At 41.8% G+C, this 26,663-nt stretch overlaps 2 protein-coding genes and 1 pseudogene across 5 annotated transcripts in view; 1 reads left to right on the top strand and 2 right to left on the bottom strand.

The window, feature by feature from the left end:
* The window catches only part of exoc2 (exocyst complex component 2), a 97,006-nt gene extending 89,828 nt beyond the window's left edge, over positions 1-7,178 (top strand). For all 3 annotated transcript variants that reach the window (XM_029707823.1, XM_029707824.1, XM_029707825.1), the window contains one exon: positions 5,768-7,178. In XM_029707823.1, coding sequence (XP_029563683.1) covers positions 5,768-5,861 — 94 coding nt within the window. In that variant the 3' untranslated portion in view covers positions 5,862-7,178. The remainder of the gene's footprint in view (positions 1-5,767) is intronic.
* Positions 7,179-10,271: 3,093 nt separating this feature from the next.
* LOC115158641 (interferon regulatory factor 4-like) lies at positions 10,272-18,221 on the bottom strand. Of its 2 annotated transcripts, none has more exons than XM_029707827.1 (9): positions 18,127-18,221; positions 17,645-17,861; positions 17,175-17,361; positions 16,469-16,551; positions 15,175-15,319; positions 14,419-14,517; positions 13,913-14,293; positions 13,109-13,221; positions 10,272-11,340 (listed from the first exon to the last, which is right to left on the bottom strand). In XM_029707827.1, the coding sequence occupies exons 2-9, from the start codon at positions 17,843-17,845 to the stop codon at positions 11,158-11,160; spliced, it is 1,392 nt and encodes a 463-aa protein (XP_029563687.1). In that variant the 5' UTR covers positions 17,846-17,861; positions 18,127-18,221; the 3' UTR covers positions 10,272-11,157. The 2 variants fall into 2 exon arrangements, with proteins under 2 accessions (XP_029563687.1, XP_029563686.1); XM_029707826.1 differs by having other exon boundaries at positions 16,469-16,566.
* A 1,032-nt stretch (positions 18,222-19,253) lies between these two features.
* Positions 19,254-26,053, bottom strand: LOC115157894 (dual specificity protein phosphatase 22-B-like; annotated as a pseudogene).
* Between the last annotated feature and the right edge of the window lie 610 nt (positions 26,054-26,663).

The raw sequence follows: 26,663 nt of genomic DNA on the forward strand, positions 1-26,663 counted from the left end.
CCATAGTAACCATTTGCTCTCAATCAGTTTCATGGGGATATGCATATAGATCTTGAGTTATACAGTGTTGGTTCAAAGTAACCTACACTGTTGTTTTGAATGATGTACAGTGAGCGAGTTTAAAAGCAGATGTGTTAACAAAGTAGCCTACCTTTGTACAGTTGAAGTCGGAAGTTTACATACACTTAGGTTGGAGTCATTAAAACTCGTTTTTCAACCACTCCACAAATGTCTTGTTAACAAACTTTAGTTTTGGCAAGTCGGTTAGGACATCTACTTTGTGCATGACACAAGTCATTTTTCCAACAATTGTTTACAGACAGATTATTTCACTTATAATTCACTGTATCACAATTCCAGTGGGTCAGAAGATTACATACACTAAGTTGACTGTGCCTTTAAACAGCTTGGAAAAATCCAGAAAATGATGTCATGGCTTTAGAAGCTTCTGATAGGCTAAGTGACATCATTTGAGTCAATTGGAGGTGTACCTGTGGATGTATTTCAAGGCCTACCTTCAATCTCAGTGCGTCTTTGCTTGACATCATGGGTAAAGGAAAAGAAATCAGCCAAGACCTCAGAAAAAAATTGTAGACCTCCACAAGTCTGGTTCATCCTTGGGAGCAATTTCCAAATGCCTGAAGGTACCACGTTCATTTGTACAAACAATAGTACGCAAGTATAAACACCATGGGACCACGCAGCCATCATACCGCTCAGGAAGGAGACGCATTCTGTCTCCTAGAGATGAACGTACTTTGGTTCGAAAAGTGCAAATCAATCCCAGAACAACAGCAAAGGACCGTGTGAAAATGCTGGAGGAAACGGGTACAAAAGTATCTATATCCACAGTAAAACGAGTCCTATATCGACATAACCTGAAAGGCCGCTCAGCAAGGAAGAAACCACTGCTCCAAAACCGCCATAAAAAAAAGCATACTACGGTTTGCAACTGCACATGGGGACAAAGATCATACTTTTTGTAGAAATGTCCTCTGGTCTGATGAAACAAAAATAGAACTGTTTGGCCATAATGACCATCGTTATGTTTGGAGGAAAAAGGGGAGGCTTGCAAGCCGAAGAATACCATCCCAACCGTGAAGCACGGGGGTGGCAGCATCATGTTGTGGGGGTGCTTTTCTGCTTTCACAAAATAGATGACATCATGAGGAAGAACAATTGTGTGGATATGTTGAAGCAACATCTCAAGACATCAGTCAGGAAGTTAAAGCTTGGTCGCAAATGGGTCTTCCAAATGGACAATGACCCCAAGCATACTTCCAAAGTTATGGCTTAAGGACAACAAAGTCAAAGTATTGGAGTGGCCATCCCAAAGCCCTGACCTCAATCCTATAGAAAATGTGTGGGCAGAACTGAAAAAGCGTGTGCGAGCAAGGAGCCCTACAAACCGGACTCAGTTACACCAGCTCTGTCAGGAGGAATGGGCCAAAATTCACCTAACTTATTGTGGGAGGCTTGTGGAAGGCTACCCGAAACGTTTGACCCAAGTTAAACAATTTAAAGGCAATGCTACCAAATACTAATTGAGTGTATATGAACTGTATATGAAAGAAATAAAAGCTGAAATAAATCATTCTCTCTACTATTGACATTTCACATTCTTAAAATAAAGTGGTGATCCTTACTGACCTAAGACAGGGAATTTTTACTAGGATTAAATGTCAGGAATTGTGAAAAACTGAGTTTAAATGTATTTGGCTAAAGTGTTTGTAAACTTCCAACTTCAACTGTATTTTGCCTAGTGCCACGCGCTGTTGAGTTTTGGCAACATGAGAGAAAAATGTGTTTGTTGTTGTAGAAGGTGTGTGCCCTCAGGCCTGGAGGGAAGCAAAGTAATTCCACTGCCCAAGAAGAGTAATGCCCCCTTTACTGGGTCAAATAGCCGACCAATCAGCCTGTTACACACCCCGAGTAAACTTTTGGAAAAAATAGTTTGACCAGATACAATGCTATTTTACTGTAAACAAACAGACTTTCAACACGCTTATAGGGAAGGACATTCAACAAGCACAACACTTACACAGATGACTGATGATTGGCTGGGAGAAATTGGTGATAAAAAGATTGTGGGGGGGCTGTTTTGTTAGACTTCAGTGCAGCTTTTGACATTATCGATCATCATCTGCAGCTGGAAAAACGTATGTGTTATGGCTTTACACCCCCTACTATATTGTGGGTAAAGAGTTACCTGTCTAACATAACACAGAGGGTGTTCTTTAATGGAAGCTTCTCCAACATAATCCAGGTTAAATCAGAAATTCCCCAGGGCAGCTGTTTAGGCCCCTTACTTTTTTCAATCTTGGCTAATGACATGCCACTGCTTTGAGTAAAGCCAGTGTGTCTATGTATGCGGATGACTCAACACTAAACACATCAGCTACTACAGTGACTGAAATGACTGCAACACTTAACAAAGAGCTGCAGTTAGTTTCAGAATGGGTGGCAAGGAATACGTTTCCTCCTAAATCTTTCAAAAATTAAAAGCATTGTATTTGGAACAAATCATTCACTAAACCCGAAACAACTAAATTGTGTAATTAATAATGTGGAAATTGAGCAAGTTGAGGTAACTAAACTGCTTGGATTAACCCTGGATTGTAAACTGTCATGGTCAAAACATGTTGATACAATAGTAGCTAAGATGGGGAGGTCTGTCCATAATAAAGCGCTACTCTGCCTTCTTGACAACACTGTCAACAAGGCAGGACCTACAGGCCCTAGTTTTGTCACATCTGGACTACTGTTCAGTCGTGTGGTCAGGTGCCACAAAGAGGGACTTAGGACATTTGCCAGCGCTGCTGGTCCTTAAATGTACACGGAGAGCTAACATTAATGATATGCATGGAAATCTCTCATGGCTCGAAGTGGAGAGATTGACTTCATCACTACTTGTTTTTGTAAGAGTTGACATTCTGAATGCACCGAGCTGTCTGTTGTAAACTACTAGCACACAGCTCGGACACCCATACATTCCCCACAAGACATGCCACCAGAGGTCTCTTCACAATCCCCAAGTCCAGAACAGACTATGGGAGGTGCACAGTACTACATAGAGCCATGACTACATGGAATTATAATCCACATCAGCTAACTGATGCAAGCAGTAGAATCAGGGAAAAAAAGGTAGAAGTACACCTTATGGAACAACAGGGACTGTGAAGTGACACACACATAGGTACAGACACACGCATACACACACAGGCGCTAGCACACGCACTCTACACACACACGTACATTGTAATATTGTTGTGTAGTGGTATCATACATTTTGTGTTGTGGATATGTAGTGGTGTGACTGTTATATGATGTACTGTTTTAGCTTTTGTTTTATGTGTAATATAAGTGTCTTAATGTGTTTGGAGTAGCTGCTGCCTTGGAAGCAGCTAATGGGGATCCCTAATAAAATACAAATAGTTGATTAACTTGATACACAGACAATGACTGCAATATTTACCATATTGAAGCAGAATGCATAAATATTAAAGATGCACTATGCAGAAATTGCTCTGACATTTCCTGGTTGCTGAAATACTAATAGTTCGCCTAATTTCAGTTTGACAAAACAAGCAAGTATAGTGTAGAGAGTCATTGTACCATCTAAACCGCTGTGAAATATCTTTTCCATAACCAACAATATTGTATTTTCAACTGTTTGAAGCTGGTGTACAAAACCATAAGTAAAAGACGCAAAAATGAAACGTAAGAACAGGAAGCATAGAAAAAAATGCACATAGAACCGATCTACCGCTTCTTAGACTTGTTTTGAATGAGAATGATCTATGTGAATTTCTATGTGAAAACATTTCTATGTGAATTTGGTCAGATCGCCCAAATACAAAAGTTTGGACACACATACTCATTCCAGGGTTTTTCTTTATTTTTAATATTTTCTACATTGTAGAATAATAGTGAAGACATCCAAACTATGAAATAACACATATGGAATCATGTAGTAATCAAAAAAGTGTTAAACAAATCAAAATATTTTATATTTGAGATTCTTCAAAGTCGCCACCCTTTGCCTTGATGACCGCTTTGCTCACTCCTGGCATTCTCTCAACCAACTCCATGAGGTAGCCACCTGGAATGCATTTCAATTAACAGGTGTGCCTTGTTAAAAGTTCATTTGTGGAATTTCTTTCCTTCTTAATGCGTTTGAGCCAATCAGTTGTGTTGTGATGAGGTTGGGGTGGTATACAGAAGATAGCCCTATTTGGTAAAAGACCAAGACCATATTATGGCGAGAACAGCGCAAATAAGCAAAGAGAAATGACAGTCCATCATTACTTTAAGACATGAAGGTCAGTCAATCCGGAAAATTTCAAGAACTTTGAAAGAACCCTTCAAGCGCTATGATGAAACTGGCTCTCATGAGGACCGCCACGGCAAAGGAAGACCCAGTGTTACCTTTGTTGCAGAGGATAAGTTCATTAGAGTTGACAGCCTCAGAAATTGCAGCCCACATAAATGCTTCACAGAGGTCAAGTAACAGACATCTCAACATCAACTGTTCAAGGGGAGACTGCGTGAATCAGGCCTTCATGGTCGAATTGCTGCAAAGAAACCACTACTAAAGGACACCAATAATAAGAAGAGACTTGCTTGGGCCAAAAACACGAGCAATGGACATTAGACTGATGGAAATCTGTCCTTTGGTCCGATAAGTCCAAATTTGAGATTTTTGGTTCCAACCGCCGTGTCTTTGTGAGATGCAGAGCAAATGAACAGATGATCTCCGCATGTGTGGTTCCCACCGTGAAGCATGGGGGAGGAGGTGTGATGTTGTGGGGCTGCTTTGCTGGTGACACTGTCTGGGATTTATTTAGAATTCAAGGCACACTTAACCAGCCTGGCTACCACAGCATTCTGCAGTGATACCCATTCCATCTGATTTGGCTTAGTGGGTCTATAATTTGTTTTTCAACAGGAAAATGACAAAACACACCTCCAGGCTGCGTAAGGACGTTTTGGCCAACAAGGAGTGTGATGGAGGGCTGCATCAGATGACCTGGCCTCTAAATTCACCCGACCTCAACCCAATTGAGATGGTTTGGGATGAGTTGGACTGCAGAGTGAAGGAAATGCAGCCAACAAGTGCTCAGCATATGTGGGAACTCCTGTTGGAAAAGCATTCCAGGTGAAGCTGGTTGAGAGAATGCCAAGCGTGTGCAAATCTGTCATCAAGGCAAAGGGTGGCTACTTTGAAAAATCTAAAATGTAAAATATATGAATCAAACACTTCATTATTAACACTTCATTATTTGAAGACATCAAAACAGAGTTCTACAATGTAGAAAATAGTTTTTTTTTTTTAAACTTCAAAAAAAAACTTGAATGAATAGGTGTGTCCAAACTTTTGACTGGTACTGTACTGATTCATCAATAAAATGTATATACAATTTCAAAACTGAATGCAATTTTCAGTCAATTCAGTTTCAAATCCTGAAATAGAAGTTTAATTTATGAATTCAATAATTCAATTTGTGCATTACAAATTCAAAAATATTGAATTCAAATACAGTTTCGGTTGGTACTGAAATCTCTCCAGTTACACCCTCATTTAATATCATTATTCTACCTCTTTCTTTCCCTGCTTCCATGTCTCTTTTTTTCGTTCTCTCTTTCTCTCTTTCTCTCTCTCTCTCTCTCTCTCTCTCTCTCTCTCTCTCTCTCTCTCTCTCTCTCTCTCTCTCTCTCTCTCTCTCTGTCTCTCTGTCTCTCTGTCTCTCTGTCTCTCTCTGTGTAGGTTACTCGAGGAGTTGCTAAATAGGTTTAAGAGCAGTATGCAGCTCCAACTCACCTGTTTCCAGCCCTCTAATGTCCAGCCTGTCAAGAGATGAGCCAAACGTCTGTACGTCTCTTCAACATTAATATAATGGCATTATAGTATCTCTATCTATCAAATAATTTGCAATGCCTATTTACTTGTCTCGATAAGCTTTCACAGCCTTTTGTTCAATTGTTGTAATATCTATAGTAGACTGGAAATTAGCCTTTTCTCACACTAATCACATTTTTTATCTTAGATATGTACACTAATTTGCTGAGGGGCAATTTCACGGCAACGGAATTACGCTTTGACTCAGTTTTTTCACCTTAAAATGTATGCCAAAAAATTGATTTCAAAAGTTTAACCAACTCTACTACTCTATGCACAGGGACAACTTTCAACAATACACTAATTTAGTGGAAGAACTTTGCAGATGCAAACTTTGGTAACAGAATTATGGTAAAATTTCCCTCAGGCTTTTATGCGGCAATTTTTTCCAAAAACTCGGTTAAATATCTGCTCCTAATTAAGATTGAAAGACGTCTGCAGAAATCACCTATGAAATGACACCTTGAGTTTGATAAAATCTATTTTGGTTATTGAAATACAGTAAGTGAAGTGGATTTACACCTGGTTACAGAATTAAAGTAATGAACAAAATTACATCGTGAGTCCCTGATCTGTACTATACAGATGTGAATGTCATTCACCTAATGTTTCACAAGTTTGGACATCACAGTAGAGTACAGCACAGCAGAGTAGAGTATAGTTAAGTGCATACGTCAATGATAGATTTGGTTCCATCTGTCGTTAACATCAAGGCCAGGGTGGACTGACCAACTTTCAACTACTTTTCAACGTCCATGGACGTCCAGTGTCGGTCAGTGCTCAGTGAGTGAGGCTGCTGGTTACAGTAAATAAAAAAGTGAGGGTGCTCATGGGTAGGTGTCAGTAAGAGCTGGGAGAGGTGACATAACTTGAGATGGTAGAGAGAGGAAGGGGTTGCTGAACATAACAGTATGCCAGTGGATGGAATGACAGTAGCAGGCTCCCAACTGTGCTTTGTGACTATTGAGATTTCCCATTGTAGCCAATTCAGTTGCTGTAATTCTGTTAGATGTTTTTGAGTTTTAATCACTTCATAAACAAAATTGATATCAGTAAAATCACTATAATTAACAATACAGTATGTGGGTATTTGGTAACGGAATTGGGACTGTCTCTACTCTCTTCTGCTAAGAAATATGTCAGAGCCAGCCAACAACTGTGGTCACAGCTCTCTGAATGTTCATAAAGAAACTGCAAGTGTGTCATTATGTGTTATGTTTCAGTGCTGTTCTGTCCTCAAATTAAAAGACCTGCCAATTAAAATACACATTTAAATTGATTCTGTTCTTGTGACCTGTCACTTTTCACCTTATCACTGTAAGATACTACGTTATTGAATGGTTTATTACACATTGCTGCCATTTGTCATATCTATTCACACCCTACCCAACCCCATTCACTCAGACCATATAGTGTCCTTGACCTTGATTAGGCTTGTCCCATAGAAGGTTGTGCAGAGACGGTGAATGAGTGAAAGTTAGAGAGACATCTCTGTCCCATAGACGGTAGAACCCCAGCCATAGATTAGCCACTGCAGTCAATTCAGGAGATCATTGCACTGACAGCTCACACATAGTCTAGCACTAGTATAGTGTAGGGCCAGTTAGACAGGGATGGGGTATTAGTAGAGTGGGGTAGGGTAGGAAGTTGTGAACCGTTCTGCAAGATAGACAGCAAGAGGAGTGGTCTATGCTAACTCCATACTGGCTGTAAAAATATAGGACAGATTTGGTTGTAGGTGGATGGTTGCGGTTTTGCAGTATTTATGTGGTCGTATATTTTAACCTTTATTTAACTAGGCAAGTCAGTTAAGAACAAATTCTTATTTACAATGACGGCCTACCCCAAACCCAGACGACGCTGGGCCAATTGTGCGCCGCCCTATGTGACTCCCAATCACTTCCAGTTATGATACAGCCTGAATGTCAGACATTGTAGTAGTAGATACATGCTGCCACATGCTTTACTCTCATGAGTTGAGCCATGGGGTTAGCTCAGGGGGTTTTATCACAAAAGATAGTAACATTTTACACACATTCACGAGTGATTATGAAAACATCACTCATTACCAGACAACTCAACACAAAACTCAATTGGGACTTGAATAGCCTACCAGCAATAACCTACACTACAAAAGAATGTGGACACCTTCTTGTCGAACATCTCATTCCAAAATCATGGGCATTAATGTGGAGTTGGTCCCCCCTTTACTGCCATAACAGCCTCCCCTCTTCTGGGAGGCTTTCCACTAGATGTTGGAACATTGCTGTGGGAACTTGCATCCATTCAGCCACAAGAGCATTACTGAGGTCGGGCACTGATGTTGGGTGATTAGGCCTGGCTCGCAAAAACATTTCTGTATGGACCTTGCTTTGTGCCCTGGAGCATTGTCATACGGAAACAGGAAAGGGCCTTCCCCAAACTGTTGCCACAAAGTTTGAACTAAGGGGCCTGAACCATGAAAAACATCCCCAGACCATTATTCCTCCTCCATCAAACTTTACAGTTGGCACTATACACTGGGGCAGGTAGCGTTCTCCTGGCATCCACCAAACACAGATTCGTCCTTCGGACTGCCAGATCATGAAGCGTGATTCATCACTCCAGAGAACACGTTTCCACTGCTCCAGAGTCCAATAGCGGCGAGCTTGGCTTTGCACATGGTGATCTTAGGCTTGTGGCTGGCTGCTCGGCCATGATAACCCATTTCATGAAGCTCCTGACGAACAGTTATTCTGCTGAATTTGCTTCCAGAGACAGTTTGGAACTCGGTAGTGAGTGTTGCAACCAAGGACAGATGATTTTTACACGCTTCAGCACTTGCCAGTACCGTTCTGTGAGCTTGTGTGGCCTACCACTTCGCAGCTGAGCCGTTATTGCTCCTAGACTTTTTCACTTTTTCACAATAACAGCACTTACAGTTGACCAGGGCAGACATGTTACGAACTGACTTGTTGGAAAAGTAGCATCCTATGATGGTGCCACGTTGAAAGTCAATGAGCTCTTCAGTACAGTCTCCTGCCAGTGTTTGTCTATGGAGATTGCATGGCGGTGCACTAATTTGTATACACCTGTCAGCATGGGTGTGGCTGAAATAGCCGAATCCACGAATCTAGCCGCTAATCTAACCAAAAATGCTAATAAAATATGAGATTGAAATGTTCTTATCGACAAAACAAACCCAAAAATGTGCTTATCTTCTCATTGCCACTATCGACTGTTTGAGAAAAAGCAAAGCCAAATTGCATAATGTGAGCTTCATTATCAACAGCAGCACCATAACCCCAGGCCAGGCAGGGGACATTTCATCAGCAGCACCATAACCCCAGGCCAGGCAGGGGAAAAGCCATTTAGACTGCGGTTGTTTTGATTCTCTGTTCTTTCTGGTCTGTTCTAAACTTAGCTCTCTATGTGGAGTGTCCACCCACGGATTCATTCACATCAGCAGTATGTTCAAAGCCCTCAGGTCTCATCCTTCCACAACCGGTACTGTTTACAGTGCCAGAGAAGTGAGGTGGGGAGGGGAGTTTTTACACCACACTTCTGTTCCATTTTGGACGCAGGTGAAAACATGTTTACATCGATCAAGGTGGATTCTTTGAAATAGGTGTTTTTGGTAATAAGGCTGTAATGGGAAGAACCACAAGTTACATGGGGATTTTGTAGGTAGGTGGTGGAACAAATGGTCAGACTAATTTATTTTCTTTGATCATTCTTATCAGACATCTTATAAACCTGTTGTATGGTGTCTCATCCTTGAGGGTGGTTCAACTCTGTCCTTCCTTACAATGGTACACCTCTTCACTAATGGTTGTTTTACATATCAGTGTAATTTAGAAGACTTTTTCATCTATAACAGTTTCCCCCCAAAATATAGTACATTATTACTATTACATATATTACAATTGAAAGAACTACCCTGTCTTATTTACTTGATCAGTACTACCCAGTCTTGTTTACTCTATCAGTCAGCCAGTGATTGAGAATTGTACTCAGGGCTTTTCACTATTCTTCCATGGAAATTGAAAAGTAGTGAGCATATGTAGAGACACCCCAGGAAACACTTGTATCAGTTCTAAACGCTAAGGCTCTTAGGGCCCCGTTGGGGTGGAAAGAGTGGCCAACCTCTTCCTCTGGTAATGTCATCACACATTGTCTATGACAGCGTTCTCCTGTGAGTGTGTTTGATTAACCAGCGTCATCCTGCATCTGAACCAGGCTTCCTGTACACAGACGCACAAAAGCACACACACACACACACGTAAACACATGCACACATCCGAAGGATGTCACTTCACCACAAATCCCTTGTCTAACATGAGCCCTCTAGCTATTTGATTGAATGTCTATGTATGTCTCAAAAAGTGCACCATTTTTGCTTTGGTACAATTTTTTATTTTTCTATTACAAAACATGTTCCGTATGTATGACAGACTGAGCTTATTGAAGGTTCAGCATGCTAGTCAGTGTTTCAGTGTGGTCCAATCTTACTGAGTTTATCGAAGGTTCAGCATGCTAGTCAGTGTTTCAGTGTGGTCCAATCTTACTGAGTTTATCGAAGATTCAGCATGCTAGTCAGTGTTTCAGTGGGTTCCAATCTCAGAGGCCGTCTTTGGTCATCTCTATTACAGTATTCCCTATTATTCAGTATTGATGCTGGGAAATCTACATACAGTAGTAGCAACAGTAGTCCGGTAAAATGTCTAACATAGTTATAGAAGAAATTGAGCAAACACAATTAAGCACATAAAAAAAACATGTCAATACAATCACTACAGCTGTCAGTTCTGTTGCTGTCAGAAAGTGGACGTTGAAACACAAAATGTCAATCAAGTTTGGGTCTCTACGGCCAAAGGACGGCTCCCTGAGTTGTTGAAATAAAGTTTGGTCCAAAGAAAGTTTGGAACATTGATTCCCTTGAGTCCTTACAACACACAAACACATCTACAATATACAACTATGTGTTACAATCTCTTCAGTGGTCCAATGGTATGTTCCTCCATAGCCTGGCTTGGTTCAGTTCAGTCTGGCCTGGCTTGGCTTGGTTCAGTTCAGTCTGGCTTGGTTCAGTTCAGTCTGGCCTGGCTTGGTTCAGTTTGTCTTGGATTGGAGTGGCATAGTTCTGCTTCGGCTTTGAGTGAAATCTGGGATCCAGAGTACAGGGAAATGACTCTCCTCCTCTCCCCAGGCTTTCTCCCATCTCCTCCTCTCCCCATATCCTGCACCACAGTCTGACTGTGATCAGAAATGGCCAGATATCAGTCCTGCAGGGTGTTGCTATGGTGATGCGTGATGACCCTCTGGTAGTCCTCGGTTAAAGCAGGTGTCATGCTGTGTTCCGTGACCCCTGGGAGGGAGAGGTCGTAGCTGCGGTAGTAGTGTCCGCTGGTCTGCTGGTGCTGGGTGTAGTATAGGAGTTGCCTGGCAAACATGGGCTCCACCTGCAGGGGCGGAGGGGAACAGCAGGGATCAGTACTGGTGTCACTGGGAGGTGGTGGCGGTGGTAATGTGGCATAGCCATGGGACGTAGGGGTGCTGAGGGAGCTGCAGCAACCCCTGATAAATACCCCCCCCAAAAAAAAGTTTTTTACTACATTTATACATTACCGTTCAAAAGTTTGGTCACTTAGATATGTCCTTGTTTTTGAAAGAAATGTAAAAAATTGTCCATTGAAATAACATCAAATTGATCAGAAATACAGTGTAGACATTGTTAATGTTGTAAATGACCATTGTAGCTGGAAACGGCAGATTTTTTTAATGGAATATCTACATAAGCATAAAGAGGTCCATTATCATCACACATCACTCCAGTGTTCCAATGGCACATTGTGTTAGCTAATCCAAGTTTATCATTTTAAAAGGCTAATTGATCATTAGAAAAACCTTTTGCAATTATGTTAGCACTGCTGAAAACGATTGTTCTGATTAAAGAAGCAATAAAACTGGCCTTTTTTAGACTAGTTGAGTATCTGGAGCATCAGCGTTTGTGGGTTCGATTACATGCTCAAAATGGCCAGAAACAAAGACCTTTCCTCTGAAACTTGTCAGTCTATTCTTGTTCTGAGAAATGAAGGCTATTCCATGCGAGAAATTGCCAAGGAACATTGTAGAATAATAGTGAAGACATCAAAACTATGAAATAACACATATAACACTGTACATGATTACATATGTGTTATTTCATATTTTTGATATCTTCAGTATAATTCTACAATGTAGAAAATAGTACAAATAAAGAAAAACCCTTGAATGAGTCGGTGTCCAATCTTTTGACTGGTACTGTATATTTAACAAAAAAAGTGTGCACTAGGCCTTTATTATTCCTGTATTAGGGGAGACAATTACCTGTCATCAGAGCAGTGAAAATGACACCTTTTTTCTCTTTGCATTGTTGGGAAGGGCCCGTAAGTAAGCGTTTCCCTGTTAGTCTACACCAGTGGTGGAAAAAGTATCCAACTGTCATACTTGAGTAAAAGTATAGATATCTTAATTGAAAGTTACTCAAGTAAAAGTGAAAGTCACCCGGTAAAATACTACTTGAGTAAAAGTCTACAAGTATTTGGTTCTAAAAATACTTAGGTATCAAAAGTAAATGTCAGCTCTAAAATGTACTTAAGTATCAAAAGTAGAAATATAAATAATTTCAAAATCCTTATATTAAGCAAAGCAGACAACACCATTGTCGGGTTTTAAAAATGTATGATTAGCCAGGGGCACACCCCAACACTCAGACATAATTTACAAATGATGTGTTTAGTGAGTCAGAGTCAGTAGGGATGACCACGTGTTATCTTGATAAGTGCGTCATTTGGACCATTTTCCTGTCCTGCTAAGCATTCATCATGTAATGAGTACTTTTGGGTGTCAGGGAAAATGTATGCTGTAAAAAGTACATTATTTTCTTTAGGAATGTAGTGAAGTAAAAGTCAAAGTTGTCAAAAATATAAAAAGTAAAGTACAGATACCCCAAAAAAAACGACTTAAGAAGTACTTTAAAGTATTTTTACTTAAGTACTTTACACCACTGGTCTACACCTATTGTTTACGAAGCATGTGACAAATACAGTTTGATTTGAGTAGAATGGAGGGAGGTTAGGGGGTGGAGAGAGGGCCAGGATTAGGGGATGGGGTTTGGGTAAAGTAGAGTGTGGTTGAATACAGGTAGTAGAGGTCATATTGATATTAGGTGATAGTTATATACTGTACCTGTACAGTGAGGGTCCTCCTCTGTCTATGCGGGTCCAGACACTCGTCTCCAAAACTCAGCAGCACCTGGAGACGTGGAGGGGGCCGGCCGTGGAGGGCATAGCCCTGCAGCTCTGGTAGACAGAGAGAAATAAGTGGTTAATAAGGTCTAGATGGTTAGGTACAGAGGAGAGACATGGAGGGCATAGCCCTGCAGCTCTGAGACAAATAGGGAGGGAGGGAGGGAGGGAGGGAGGTGAGGTGATGTGGAGATGGTTAGGTACAGAGGAGAGTTGTGGAGGAGGCCTACCGTGGAGGTCATAGCCCTGCAGCTCTGAGACAAACAGGGAGGGAGAGAGGTGAGGTAGAGATGATTAGGTAGAGAGGACAGATTGCAGGGAGGGAGAAAGAGGATTCAATCTAGAGGGTAGGGTTGTGTAGATAGATAGGTTCGCAGGGAGGGGACATTGGGTGGACAAAGGGTTAATACATTTTGGTCAAAGGGAATTCTTATGAGCTGGTGTGGTGGTGACTTTAGAGGTTGTGTGACTGGATGGAAACTCCTGGTTCTATATGCAAATTAGACCAATCAGGCTGAACACATCTGTGGAAGGTGGGCGGGGATGAGGTCACTACTGTGTGTCATGTGTCATTCTTAAAAGTGTGTTGGGGATTATGGAGGCACTCATCATATTTCAAGGAAATGAGGACTTATCTGCTTCCTGTTCATGACCAGGAAACAGCATGACAACAGAGAGTGGTTTGGTTTGCCAGTGAATGAGACGTGTGTGGGTGCGTGCCTGCCTGCAGTGTACGTTAACTCACCTGCAAAGTAGTCCTGTGTGTGCAGTAGTTTACAGGTGTGTTCTCTCTCCAGCTTGTTGGGTTTATCTCCGTAGGGCGATAACCCTCCCTCCCAGAACACTCTCTCCTGGCACAGCCGCCGAGCGTAGAGGCCATCTGGGGCCATCCATAGCAGCACGCCCCTCTCCAGAGTACCACCAGGGGGACTGGGGGGGCACTCCTCCCCCCTCCCCAGAGCTGGGAGGCTGTCCAGGGGTAGGGGCACCAGGTCTGGACCTCCAGTGGGGGAATAGAGCTTGTCGTCTGGAGAGCAGGGAGTGATGCGACAGCCTTCAGGACTGGAGGTGGTCACCTCCTTCCACAAGGAGTCCCGGTAGAACACTGACACATGTAACCGCATATCTGGGGTGGAGGAGGGAGTAAGGGTCAGAGCTAACACAATATAATACCAATTACGTGGACCAAAATATATTATTGGCAAGTCATACGTGAAGTAAATAAGTGTGTGTGTACGCTGTATATTATACCTGAGAGTGCCTCAGCTGATCTCATGCTGGTGTCCAGTGTGAAGGGGGAGGGCTGGCCATCAGTAGGGTAGGTGTAGAAGGACCCTGTGATCTGGTACCCTGCAAACACAGAGAGACAGTACCTGAATAAAGGCACTTATTCCAACACACAACACAACAGCATACACACAAATATCATGGGTCGAATCGACAACCACATGAAAAGCAAGTTATTTGAGCCATGTCAAGTTAGTATGTAGGCCCATGTGAACAGAACTCCCACCGCCTGAATAGCTGGTTGACCCTCACCAACTGGGCCACCTGGTCCACGATACATTTTCTAATTCATAGTGCATAGTCTATCATCCTAGAACGGCAAATTGCTCTTTACACACTCTGCACACACTCATATGCACCCGACTCTTTCATTTACATATTTCCCCTACCGCACATCATCCTGTAAAAAAATTTACTTTTTTTATTTATACATCTCTACATGCATAATTTATAATGTAACTTAGTGTTTATAGTGTAGCTTGTAGTTCTTAGCTTACAGTCCTACATAGTGTACAAACCACATGGATTTGTGTAAACTCTGTTTCTACATTCAGTATGTTGTCTGTATATCCTGTTTATTGTGGCTGCACCATTTCACCAAGTCAAATTCCTGTACATGCAAATGTATTTGGTGAATAAAGGTGATTCTGACTTCACCTAAATGACATTTTCTCATACAAACAACCATGGATGCTGTGGTATTGGTGCTATTGGGCCTACCGTTGTCCATGCTGGGGCCCTGGGCCCAGGGTAGGCTGCGTGAGGGGTAGGAACACTGGGCATAGGGCAGCTCAGGGAGCACGGTCTGCTCTGGAAGATAGTCCCTCATCCAGCCTCGCTCTGCACTGGACATGTACCCAGACATCTACACACATAGAGACAGGGGGATACCTCTCAGTCAAACCATCCCATCTACACACATAGAGACAGAGAGATACCTCTCAGTCAAACCATCCCATCTACACACATAGAGACAGGGAGATACCTCTCAGTCAAACCATCCCATCTACACACATAGAGACAGAGAGATACCTCTCAGTCAAACCATCCCATCTACACACATAGAGACAGGGAGATACCTCTCAGTCAAACCATCCCATCTACACACATAGAGACAGAGATACCTCTCAGTCAAACCATCCCATCTACACACATAGAGACAGAGAGATACCTCTCAGTCAAACCATCCCATCTACACACATAGAGACAGGGAGATACCTCTCAGTCAAACCATCCCATCTACACACATAGAGACAGGGAGATACCTCTCAGTCAAACCATCCCATCTACACACATAGAGACAGAGAGATACCTCTCAGTCAAACCATCCCATCTACACACATAGAGACAGAGAGATACCTCTCAGTCAAACCATCCCATCTACACACATAGAGACAGAGAGATACCTCTCAGTCAAACCATCCCATCTACACACATAGAGACAGAGAGATACCTCTCAGTCAAACCATCCCATCTACACACATAGAGACAGAGAGATACCTCTCAGTCAAACCATCCCATCTACACACATAGAGACAGATTTGTGCAGCTGTCTCTCTCTCTTACACACACACACACACACACACACACACGCAGTGTTGGGAGTAGTGAACTACATGTAGTTCATCTAGTAATTTAACTACATTTTGCAGTAGCTTGGTGGTAGTTGAGCTAAATTCAAATCTAGATAGTGTTTTCAGTAGTTATTTACTTTTTTGGCCATGTAGCTAACTACTGGAACTACACACTACTTTTTTTGCAAAAAGAAAAGATGGGTGAAGTAGAGAATTTCCTTTCTTTTTTGGCATCAGACATGACTAATTCTCACTTTAAACACAGTTTGTGTTAAATAGGCTAAATTACACATTCTGTTATCTGTCTCCATATATATGTTTCTTAAGGGTAGATTTAGTGTAGCTTAACTTCTTCCAGTGTGAAGTAATTGGTAAACTACATTTCAGAATATCTTCCCCAACACTGCACACACGCACACAGCCTTCCTTGTTATAGTTACCTGAGTCTGTAGAGCGGGGTAGGAGGGGTGCATGGGATAGGTCGGGGGAGTCTGCGGGCTGCCACCACCCTCCTGTTTGGATCCTGATAGCAAGAAATCTGTTACACAGGAGAAATAATTTAAACAAAACACAGACACACACACACACACACACACATTCATTGTGCTCCCAAAGTTCATAAGAGAATAATAGTTCATTATTACACATACATAAGCATAATCAGGACTTTATCCTACAGTTGGCTATAACTAATTCACAGTGTCTTGTGGATTGGCAGCCTGATTATCCAGCATACTGATGTGTATTTGTACAGAACTCACCCCCTATCAAACCCTATCCCCCTATCAAAACCCTATCAAACCCTATCAAACCCTATCCCCCTATCAAAACCCTATCAAACCCTATCCCCCTATCAAAACCCTATCAAACCCTATCAAAACCCTATCCCCCTATCAAAACCCTATCAAACCCTATCCCCCCTATCAAACCCTATCCCCCTATCAAAACCCTATCAAACCCCCTTTCCTACTGATGGTGGTGTACAGTATATGATAAAAACAAGAAGTTGATTTTATAACTTTCGATAACTTGTTTTCATCATTTTCATTCATACAACTACCGTTTATTGCGTGTATTGGAATGTCACTTAAATTGATAGAATACTGGGTAGAATTGATAGAATTGATAGAATATAATTCTACTGACGTCTCTTGGCGCCCTCGGGTATGATCCGGTAGACTTTGTAGGGGTCTGAGATGTCCAGTTGACTCTTTTCCACGAGCTCTTCGAAGTCGTTACTTTTGTTGAGTGCGCACCGCAGGCGCGTCTTCCACGTTGGTGGGTCCGGTTTGTCGATGCCCTCACGAAACTTGCCCTTAAACAGCGCCCAAGCCTGCAGGAATGTCACACAAAACTGAGCAGTGAGATATGGGTAACGAATCACCGGCGCCGTTGTGCATGAGTTGAAGACAAGTCCTGTGCTTCTGGGATTTGGCACGTCAACCTACCCAAAGCGCACGAACTGAACTCATCATTAGTCTAATAGTTCTGTTTGCAACCAACACATCTAAATGTCCAATATTTTGGTCAAGTGTATAATATACATCTCTAACAAATACAGTGTGTAAATGCAACATTTGAGAGACATTCCGTTGAGGCCCCGTATCATACAGTACCTTGAAGAGAGCGGCATCCTCGTCCCGGTTGTAGTCCTGCTTGCCCGCGTGCTTCCACGGTATCCTAAAGATGCTCTTGTCGTCGTTCTCCCACACGAGGCCCGCGTACTTCCCGGTGTCAACCTGCTCGATCAGCCACGAGCGGAGCTTCCCGTTTCCACAGCTCACTGTAGACATGCCGTAGTCCGAATCCGGATTCATCTCTAGCCAAGAGGCACTGTAGACAAGCACTCAGATATTTAGTCTACAAATGATCCAGCACACATACATTTTCCTAAAAATGTCTGCAAAAATATTATGACTAGATTTTTTTATGTCAAATTGCTTGCGTAAACTTGCAGATCAATTATGTACATTTTATTAAAATAATTAAAGAATAGGCTACATTCACTTTTGAAAACGTTTAATTGGATGTGAACTTATGTTTTGCTGCAGGTAGCCTATATGTTTTAGAGGGAGCAGAGCAAGTGTCCATGACTTACCTCTGAAACTCGAAACCCCTTTGAGTTTTGAAATCAATCAGTCTCGAAAGATCATAATGCAGCGTGACAACTTAACTTAAATCATAGTTGTGGAGTGGGCGGGGCGAGTAGAGAGATGTGCACCTGCTACGTTCTGTGAACGTTATCTGCGCAAGCCTCCCGTAAACAGCAGGGGGAAACCCTCACCGGACACCCGCAATCCTGGAAAGTGGGACAATCTATTCACCGTAGTAGAGAGCAAAACAATTCTTTGAAGTTATATAAACCCATGTAATGGGCTAAATATAAGCATACATCCTGCCAGTGATATTTTATGTTCATGATACAAATCGGTTGGCCTAATTCCCTGTCCAAGAAGAGCAATTGATATAGCCTCAAGGATTGGGGAAACTTGATCTCAAATAAGCCTGAAGATGTAACAAACATACTGGGTGCCTAATTTTTCAACTAAGGCATATTGCAAAAAAAGTAAGTAGCCTAGGTATAATCATTGTAATTACTAAAGTCATAGGCTAATTGTGATTGATAAAGAACATTACCTTCCTGTGGTGAACAAATTGAAATGCAGCTGAGCTTGCAGAGTCATATACAAGTTGAAAACAGTAGACACGTTTTGTTTCTTTTTTAATAATATGTCAGAATGGTCAAGAAAAAAACATTCTTGAATATACATACAATCAACATTCTGTTGGTCTATAAAGATGCAGTGCTGAGTTTTATATAATTATTACACACAAAGCACACACACAAACCCACACAACACTCACAGAAAGAGGAGCATGTGTATGGAGAGGGGTGAAGGAGATGATCAAATGAGAGGAGTACCTGTGTCTTTCTGTGGATTGCATTAAGCCTATAGTAAAGTATGTTTGCTGTGCTGTCAGATTGATTGCTCTTCCATGTTGCTGTGACAGTTAGGTGGAAAGGAGCCCATGTCAAAGAAGACCCCAATCACACACAGGGACCACTGAGAAATCCCCTTGTGACAGCATTCACATTTGCAAACATATGACCGATATCATATTTTTGACAACTTGGAATTTTGCACATTTGCCTCCAGCAATGTTGGTCGATTTAAGTTGGTTGACTGCGAATATGGAACTCAAGTCCAGCCCATATCTATGCAGTTAGACACAGGGATTGGCTGGGCGTTGCGTGAGTGACAGGTGTCTGGCTGGAGACATGGGGTCATGTGTTGCTGGTGCCGTGACCGTTGCTATGGAGTCACTGATGGTCTGAGACTTTGGCAACAGAAGGGCTCCGATCTCCTCTTCATCGTTGAAAGGGTTCTTCTCGTACCTGTCCTTAAACCATAACTTACACTGCATTCGGAAAGTATTCAGACCCCTTGTCTTTTTCCACATTTTGTTCAATTACAGCCTTATTCTAAAATGGATTAAATACATTTCTGTTCCTCATCAATCTACACACAATACCCCAGAATGACAAAGCGAAAACAGATTTTTTTAAATGTTTGCACATTTATTAAAAATAAAAAACGGAAATAACTTATTTACATAGGTATTCAGACCCTTGCTATGAGTCTCGAAATTGAGCTCAGGTGCATCCTGTTTCCATTGATCATCCTTGAGATGTTTCTACAAATTGATTGGAGTCCACCTGTGGTAAATTCAATTGATTGGACATGATTTGGGAAGGCACTCACCTGTCTTTATAAGAGCCCAAAGTTGACAGTGCATGTCAGAGCAAAAACTAAGCCATGAGGTCGAAGGAATTGTCCGTAGATTGTTTCGAGGCACAGATCTGGGGATGGGTAGCAAAAACATTCTGCAGCGTTGAAGGTACCCAAGAACACAGTGGCCTCCATCATTCTTAAATGGTGGAAGTTTGGATCCACCAGGACTCTTCCTAGAGCTGGCTGCCGGGCCAAACTGAGCAATCAGGGGAGAAGGGCCTTGGTCAGGGAGGAGACCAAGAACCTGATGGGCACTCTGACAGAGCTCCAGAGTTCCTCTGTAGAGATGCGAGAACCTTCCAGATGGACAACCATCTCTGTAGCATTCTACCAATCAGTCCTTTATGGTAGAGTGCCCAGACAGAAGCCACTACTCAGTAAAATGCACACGACAGCCCGATTGACGTGTGCCAAAAGGAACCTAAAGGACTCTCAGACCATGAGAAACAAGATGATCTGGTCTGATGAAACCAAGATTGAACTCTTTGGCCTGAATGCTAACCGTCAAGTCTGGAGGAAACCTGGCACCATCCCTACGGGGAAGCATGGTGGTGGCAGCATCATGCTGTGGTTATGTTTTTCAGTGGCAGGGACTGGGAGACTAGTCAGGAGAGAGAAGAACCAGGGAGAGTGGAGGACAGTCAACACTCGGGAAGGTGAGAGAGAGATAAAGATGAGAGGAGGAGCGAAGGCTCAATAGGTGAGGGAAAGAGAGAAGAAAGAGAGAAAAGACCTGTTGACTCTGACCAGCAAGTCCTCTAGCTAGTCCTCTAGCTAGTCCTCTAGCTAGTCCTCTAGCTAGTCCTCTAGCTAGTCCTTTAGCTAGTCCTCTAGCTAGTCCTTTAGCTAGTCCTCTAGCTAGTCCTCTAGCTAGTCCTCTAGCTAGTCCTTTAGCTAGTCCTCTAGCTAGTCCTCTAGCTAGTCCTCTAGCTAGTCCTTTAGCTAGTGTAGGAACACAATGTCAAATGAAATTATATTTGTCACATACACGTGTTTAGTAGATGTTATTGCGGGTATAGTGAAATGCTTGTGTTTCTAGCTCCAACAGTGCAGTAATATCTAACAAGTAATATCTAACAATACACACAAAGCACACGGCTGCACCACGCTCACCGCAGATAACGATGCCACCCAGCCCCGCCCAGTAACAGTCATGATGTACACCACCACCAATGCAACACTACAGGAAACACCTGCCACACTGGGAACACATCAGTCAATCAATGAATGATCAAGTCATCAATACAGTACATCAATGATAAATACATTTAAACAAGTTCTCACCAGCGAACCAGGCATCCCTTCCCTTTGATGCTGGACTCGTGGATGAATATGATGCAGTCCTTAAAGAACTGGTTTCTGGGGACGGAAAGGAGATAGAAAACACAAACGTAGAGTTTGGTTTAATGTAAACCGTTTAGGGGTTATACTGTAATAAACGTAATGTATATGTAAACCACACACGCACATTATGGACACACGAGCGTGAGCACACACACACAGAACACACACTTACAGGCTTTGTTTGGAGGCATCAGCAGCAAGAAGACAGAGGTAGGTCATCTCCTGTGGAGGAGAATGACGAGCTGAACAACACAAGTCAACAATAGCTATAAGCAATGTGTCAGAATGTTAGCCAACCTGCCTAGTGATAAGGCTCTTTATCATAGTTTGAACTATGTGTGTGTGTGTGTGTGTGTGTGTGTGTGTGTGTGTGTGTGTGTGTGTGGTGAATGTGCACCTGACAGCTGATGGTGAGCCCATGGCCCCAGCGGGCAGAAACTACTCTGTCCCGATATGACTGCACCTCCGCAAAAACCCCTCGGCCCTCTGGGACAGACTGAGCCGCAGGAGTCCTCCAACAGGACAGTTTAGTCAGTCGCATGTGCACACAGATACACACGCATACACACACCACCGACAGACAGAAGGACGCATGCATTTAGCTATTGTATCTATGGAACTGGGAACTGTCTAATGTTATAGAAGATGTCCTACCATGTATACTGTATATGCATACAACTGATGACTGATGGGACTGCTTTCTGCTAACATTCATTCAGAAATATCCTTATGTCTTGACATTTTCTAATTAACCTTCTCAACTGGTCATCAAAATAATGAGTCATCATAATCAGCATAGTTAACTACAATACAACACAGTCAACACCAATAATCATCATAGCAACTGCTGATGTCCTGGTCCTAACCACAAGTTACCACACAATCCTAACCAAAACTGTGTGCAGTGAATTAAAGGGTGGCGAAAAACACACTGCAATGAAAAAAGATCAGGACCATATTAATATTGATAAGCGTAATCAATTTCTTCTAAAATTGCTGATGTAAACTTGACCAGGTTGCTAGCAAACTTCTCCCCTATCCAAAACCACAGAGCCATCTTCCCAGAAATCAATCAGTCAGTCAACCCGTTGACTGTTGAGTATGCAAATAAACCCTCCAGCTGACTGGCTATTAGCCTGCAGGACGACAAACAGACATCTGAGTCATTACGCTATTGCTTCTCGACTGTTCATCAGTTGATTGATAGGTACAATGATAAAGTATTTTAGAATAGTGTGACGACTTGCCAACGATTTATAGTTGATGGTTGTAATTATCGTTATATTTATTGGCCCAAGTGGGATTGGGACATTAGCTGTGTTATAGCTGTCATAAACCATTCATAGTTCTGTTGTAACTATATCATAAACCATTCTTAGTTCTGTTGTAACTATATCATAAACCATTCATAGTTCTGTCGTAACTATATCATAAGCCATTCTTAGTTCTGTCGTAACTATATCATAAGCCATTCTTAGTTCTGTTGTAACTATATCATAAACCATTCATAGTTCTGTCGTAACTATATCATAAGCCATTCTTAGTTCTGTTGTAACTATATCATAAGCCATTCTTAGTTTTGTTGTAACTATATCATAAGCCATTCTTAGTTCTGTTGTAACTATATCATAAACCATTCATAGTTCTGTCATAACTATATCATAAGCCATTCTTAGTTCTGTTGTAACTATATCATAAGCCATTCTTAGTTCTGTTGTAACTATATCATAAGCCATTCTTAGTTCTGTTGTAACTATATCATAAGCCATTCTTAGCCCATCATGGATGAGGAAGGGTTAGTGAAAGGCGATAGCAGCATTGTTTTGAGTCTTTGTGTTTAACATGTGCTTTTAATATAAGTTGTTGGCTGATCAGACTGGGTCGTGATACTGTATTAGAAGTTCTCTCTTCAGCGTAATAGTAGTGAGAACACACTAGTGTACACACAACAACTAACTGACATGCTGTCACAGACTGAGAAAGTGTACAGAGATCTGGACGTGGTTTTCATGCTGGCTTTCAATGAGAAAAGATGAAAGTTCTGAGGCAATAGGGAAAGGGGGATACCTAGTCAATTGTACAACTGAATGTCGTGTGTGTACATGTGTTTGTACACAAATATGTTATAGTCTGTGCAACTTAAACAGCTGCAGTCAACAGCACTGAATGAAAACGAGTTGCTAACCACACAGCTCATTTTGGCATTCTCAGTTTGAGATTTGTCCTTTCTATCTTTTTTTCTCACACACACACACACACACACACACACATTTCCCGCTCTTTCATATACATATTTGAACATCTGAATGTAGCCCTATCTGAAAAACCAGAGTAACATTTAATAGATTTACACTTTCATGTCATGAATAAATATAGGAAATAAGAAAATGCAGATAACAATATACCTAACCGAGCACATTCAGCTGCAAATGAAATGACATATATTTTGTTGAAAAGCTGTTAAATAATTAAAACACAGTAACATGCAGTATCAAATCAAACAGAAATGCACAGTGTTTTGGCAGCTGCACCTTCAATTACATAACTTGAGGTAGAACACCGTTGTCTTGTGAGTGATACCAGAAGTCGGTACTACTTTCCATATAACAATTGAAAATGGGGATAAGAAAGTTCGACTTTCACAACAATTTCAGTTTTCTATTTTAGGAGTTGTAACAGAGAAGTGTGTGTTGTTGACATGATCCGCTCATAAATACTATACCATGTAAGTTGCGTCTGACTCAAAGTTTATTTACATATTATTATTTACGTATTGTTTTCTTCCACAGATGTCGTAAAATCTCTATTGTATAGTATACACACAAAAGTTTACATAATCCTACTGTTTAATTATGCAATAAGGCATAATAATAAGGTGTGGTATATGGCCAACGCGGAGTGCCTTGATACAGCCGTGGTATATTGGCCATATACCACAAAAGGATTACCAAAGTAATTAAAACAGTAAAAAGTATTGTTTTAGTCATACTCATGGTATATGGCCTGATATACCACAGCTTTCAGCCAATCAGCATTCAGGGCTCAAACCACCCAGTTTATAATGTAGAATAACCTTTTCCCTGTTAAAGTAACCATTTTACTCATGGTTATATCAAGTTGAGAGTGATAGATAATGGCTGGCCTACGACTGGGATCAAGTGGCTATTTGTTGTTCAAGATCAAGGACAGTCTGAGAAGGTTAAGATATAAGCAGAGTAGGATTTAGATTGATCTCTACTACTTCTCATTGCACTAGCCTGCTGAAACCACATTCTTCCATGCCAACATAACACACAGTGAGGCGGTAGCAGCTAGATTGACCAAGTAACACTGCTGATCTAACCTATCACACAGCACAAGGCCGTGAACCTAGATGCTTTAACTGCAGGGCCATGTTCAGTTAACAAATGTTCTTAAATGTTCTAGATATAAATGCCATGAGTAGAGCTGATGTGATTCCTTATTCTACATGTTAGAGATACAGGTTTGTTCTACATAAGCTATTTCTATCTGAACGTTCCAAAACGTTGCGTCCTGCTGAACATGCCATAGGTCAGTGGTCTGGTCACCATGGTAACAGGGTGAGGCGTGACAGGTGTGGTCTCCCCTCTAGGATGGGTGCAGCTGTGTCATGGATGGACAGGATGTGGGTGATATTGTGTTTCGCCAACAGCTCCCTGTCCCGCACATCTGCAGAGGATAGAAACTACAGAAAATTACATAAGAAAAATAAACTTTTATCCAAAGCAACTTACAATACAGGAAGTGCTAACATTTTGAGTATATGTACATGATCCCTGAAGGAATCTAACCCATGGCCACGACCCTAGAGTTGCTAGCGCCATGCACTTACCAACTGAGAAAAATCACATAGGCCCTGTCCTCCAATCACAAAGACCCCATGTACTCTAGTCCTAAATAAAGAGTTTTCTGCTCAACAACAACAACCAACTCCCCAAGGATCTCCAAGCAAACAAGCTCTCACAAACAGGCTTTTCTTAATTTGAACTGAAAGAAAAACCGGAAAACCAATGTTTCTAAAACAGGCCAACACCTTGGCCCAAAAGCAAGAAACAGTAAATGTTCTAATCAAATTCAGTCTTTAAAAGGAAGCTTAAGGTTCTCTACCTAGGACAGATGTGCCCAGGGCATGTTTTCTCACACTGGGGAGGTCTGATGGGCCAAGAGGTGATATACAGAAGGACTACATAGGACTAAACTCACTCTGAGAGAATTAGGCCCAAGCCTGATTATGAAATGGGGCCCAAACCAAACCACGCAGTGTAGGAGTCAGTCAATTGATATTGGCTGGTGTAATCAATTATATAATATTGATCATCAAACAAATTATTTAGAAGCTAAATATGTTCACAGGGACATTCCTTAAGATAAAAATAACACACATATTACATGAAGACACCCTTATAACTGTGCTTTAGCTGGGCTATGGAAAGAGCTGGTGAACTGAACAGTGTGTGTGTGTGTGTGTGTAAGGGACACCCCCATAAAGGGACACCCCCTGCTACACACATGCCTACGCCACACACACACACAGTGAGGGGAATGACTTTCCTCTGAAGTTTTCCAGCTAGACATCAGGAAGTACCTAGAATGCACCAAGAGTGTGGTTACATTTTCATTCTCAAATTATTCTATAGCCTATAATAAAGAGATTCTGTTAATTGTAGACTATTTATTACAGTAGGCTGATCTCTTTGATCATTGCATTAGCAGGCTATTTAACTGAATTCCATGTAGCCAATTTTCTGCCAATCAAAGGCAGATGACACACATGTGCACCAATCACATTACCGCTACCTTGTTTATTCCATTTCTCACTTCCTGGGAAGGAAATCTTCCGCTGCCAGGTGCGTCAATCAAAGGCATCAGGTTGGGCAAAACTAAACATGGTGGTGTTCGCCTTAGCAATCTCACTGGAATAAAGAATTCCTCCATTCCGGCCATAATTGAAAGAGATTGTGATACCTCAAAATAGGGCTACTTAATGTTAGATTCCTCATAATCCTGGACTATCGGACCACCATTTTATTACGTTTGCAATCGCAACAAATAATCTGCACTTATTTTCAATGACGGCCGAGGAACATTGGGTTAACTGCCTTGTTCGGGGCAGAATGACAGATTTTTACCTTGTCAGCTCGGGGATTCGATCTTGCAACCTTTAGGTTGCAACCTTTCGATTACTAGTCCAACGCTCTAACCACTACCTAACCACTACCTGCTGCCCGGTATACAGAAAATACCCAAGCTCTGAAGTAAGCTTCCAGAAAATTGGAACGGAAATGGCGCTACACCAAACTGGAAGTCTTCCGACTAGCTTGGAAAGACAGTACAGTGCAATATCGAAGAGCCCTCACTGCTGCTCGATCATCCTATTTTTCCAACTTAATTGAGGAAAATAAGAACAATCCAAAATGCATTTTTGATACTGTCGCAAAGCTAACTAAAAAGCAGCATTTCCCAAGAGAGGATGGCT

Source organism: Salmo trutta, chromosome 22, assembly GCF_901001165.1.
Source record: "Salmo trutta chromosome 22, fSalTru1.1, whole genome shotgun sequence".
NCBI lineage: Eukaryota > Metazoa > Chordata > Actinopteri > Salmoniformes > Salmonidae > Salmo > Salmo trutta.

Bases quoted from the DNA above. Each gene is read 5' to 3' on its own strand.
- LOC115158641 (XM_029707826.1), bottom strand. From the start codon at position 17,845: ATGAATCCGGATTCGGACTACGGCATGTCTACAGTGAGCTGTGGAAAC. The intron at 15,320-16,468 runs GTAACTATAACA...CTATGTGTGTAG, and splicing joins ACCCCGCTCTACAGACTCAG to ATGTCTGGGTACATGTCCAG. The intron at 14,518-15,174 runs GTAGGCCCAATA...CTGTGTTTGCAG, and splicing joins GGGCCCCAGCATGGACAACG to GGTACCAGATCACAGGGTCC.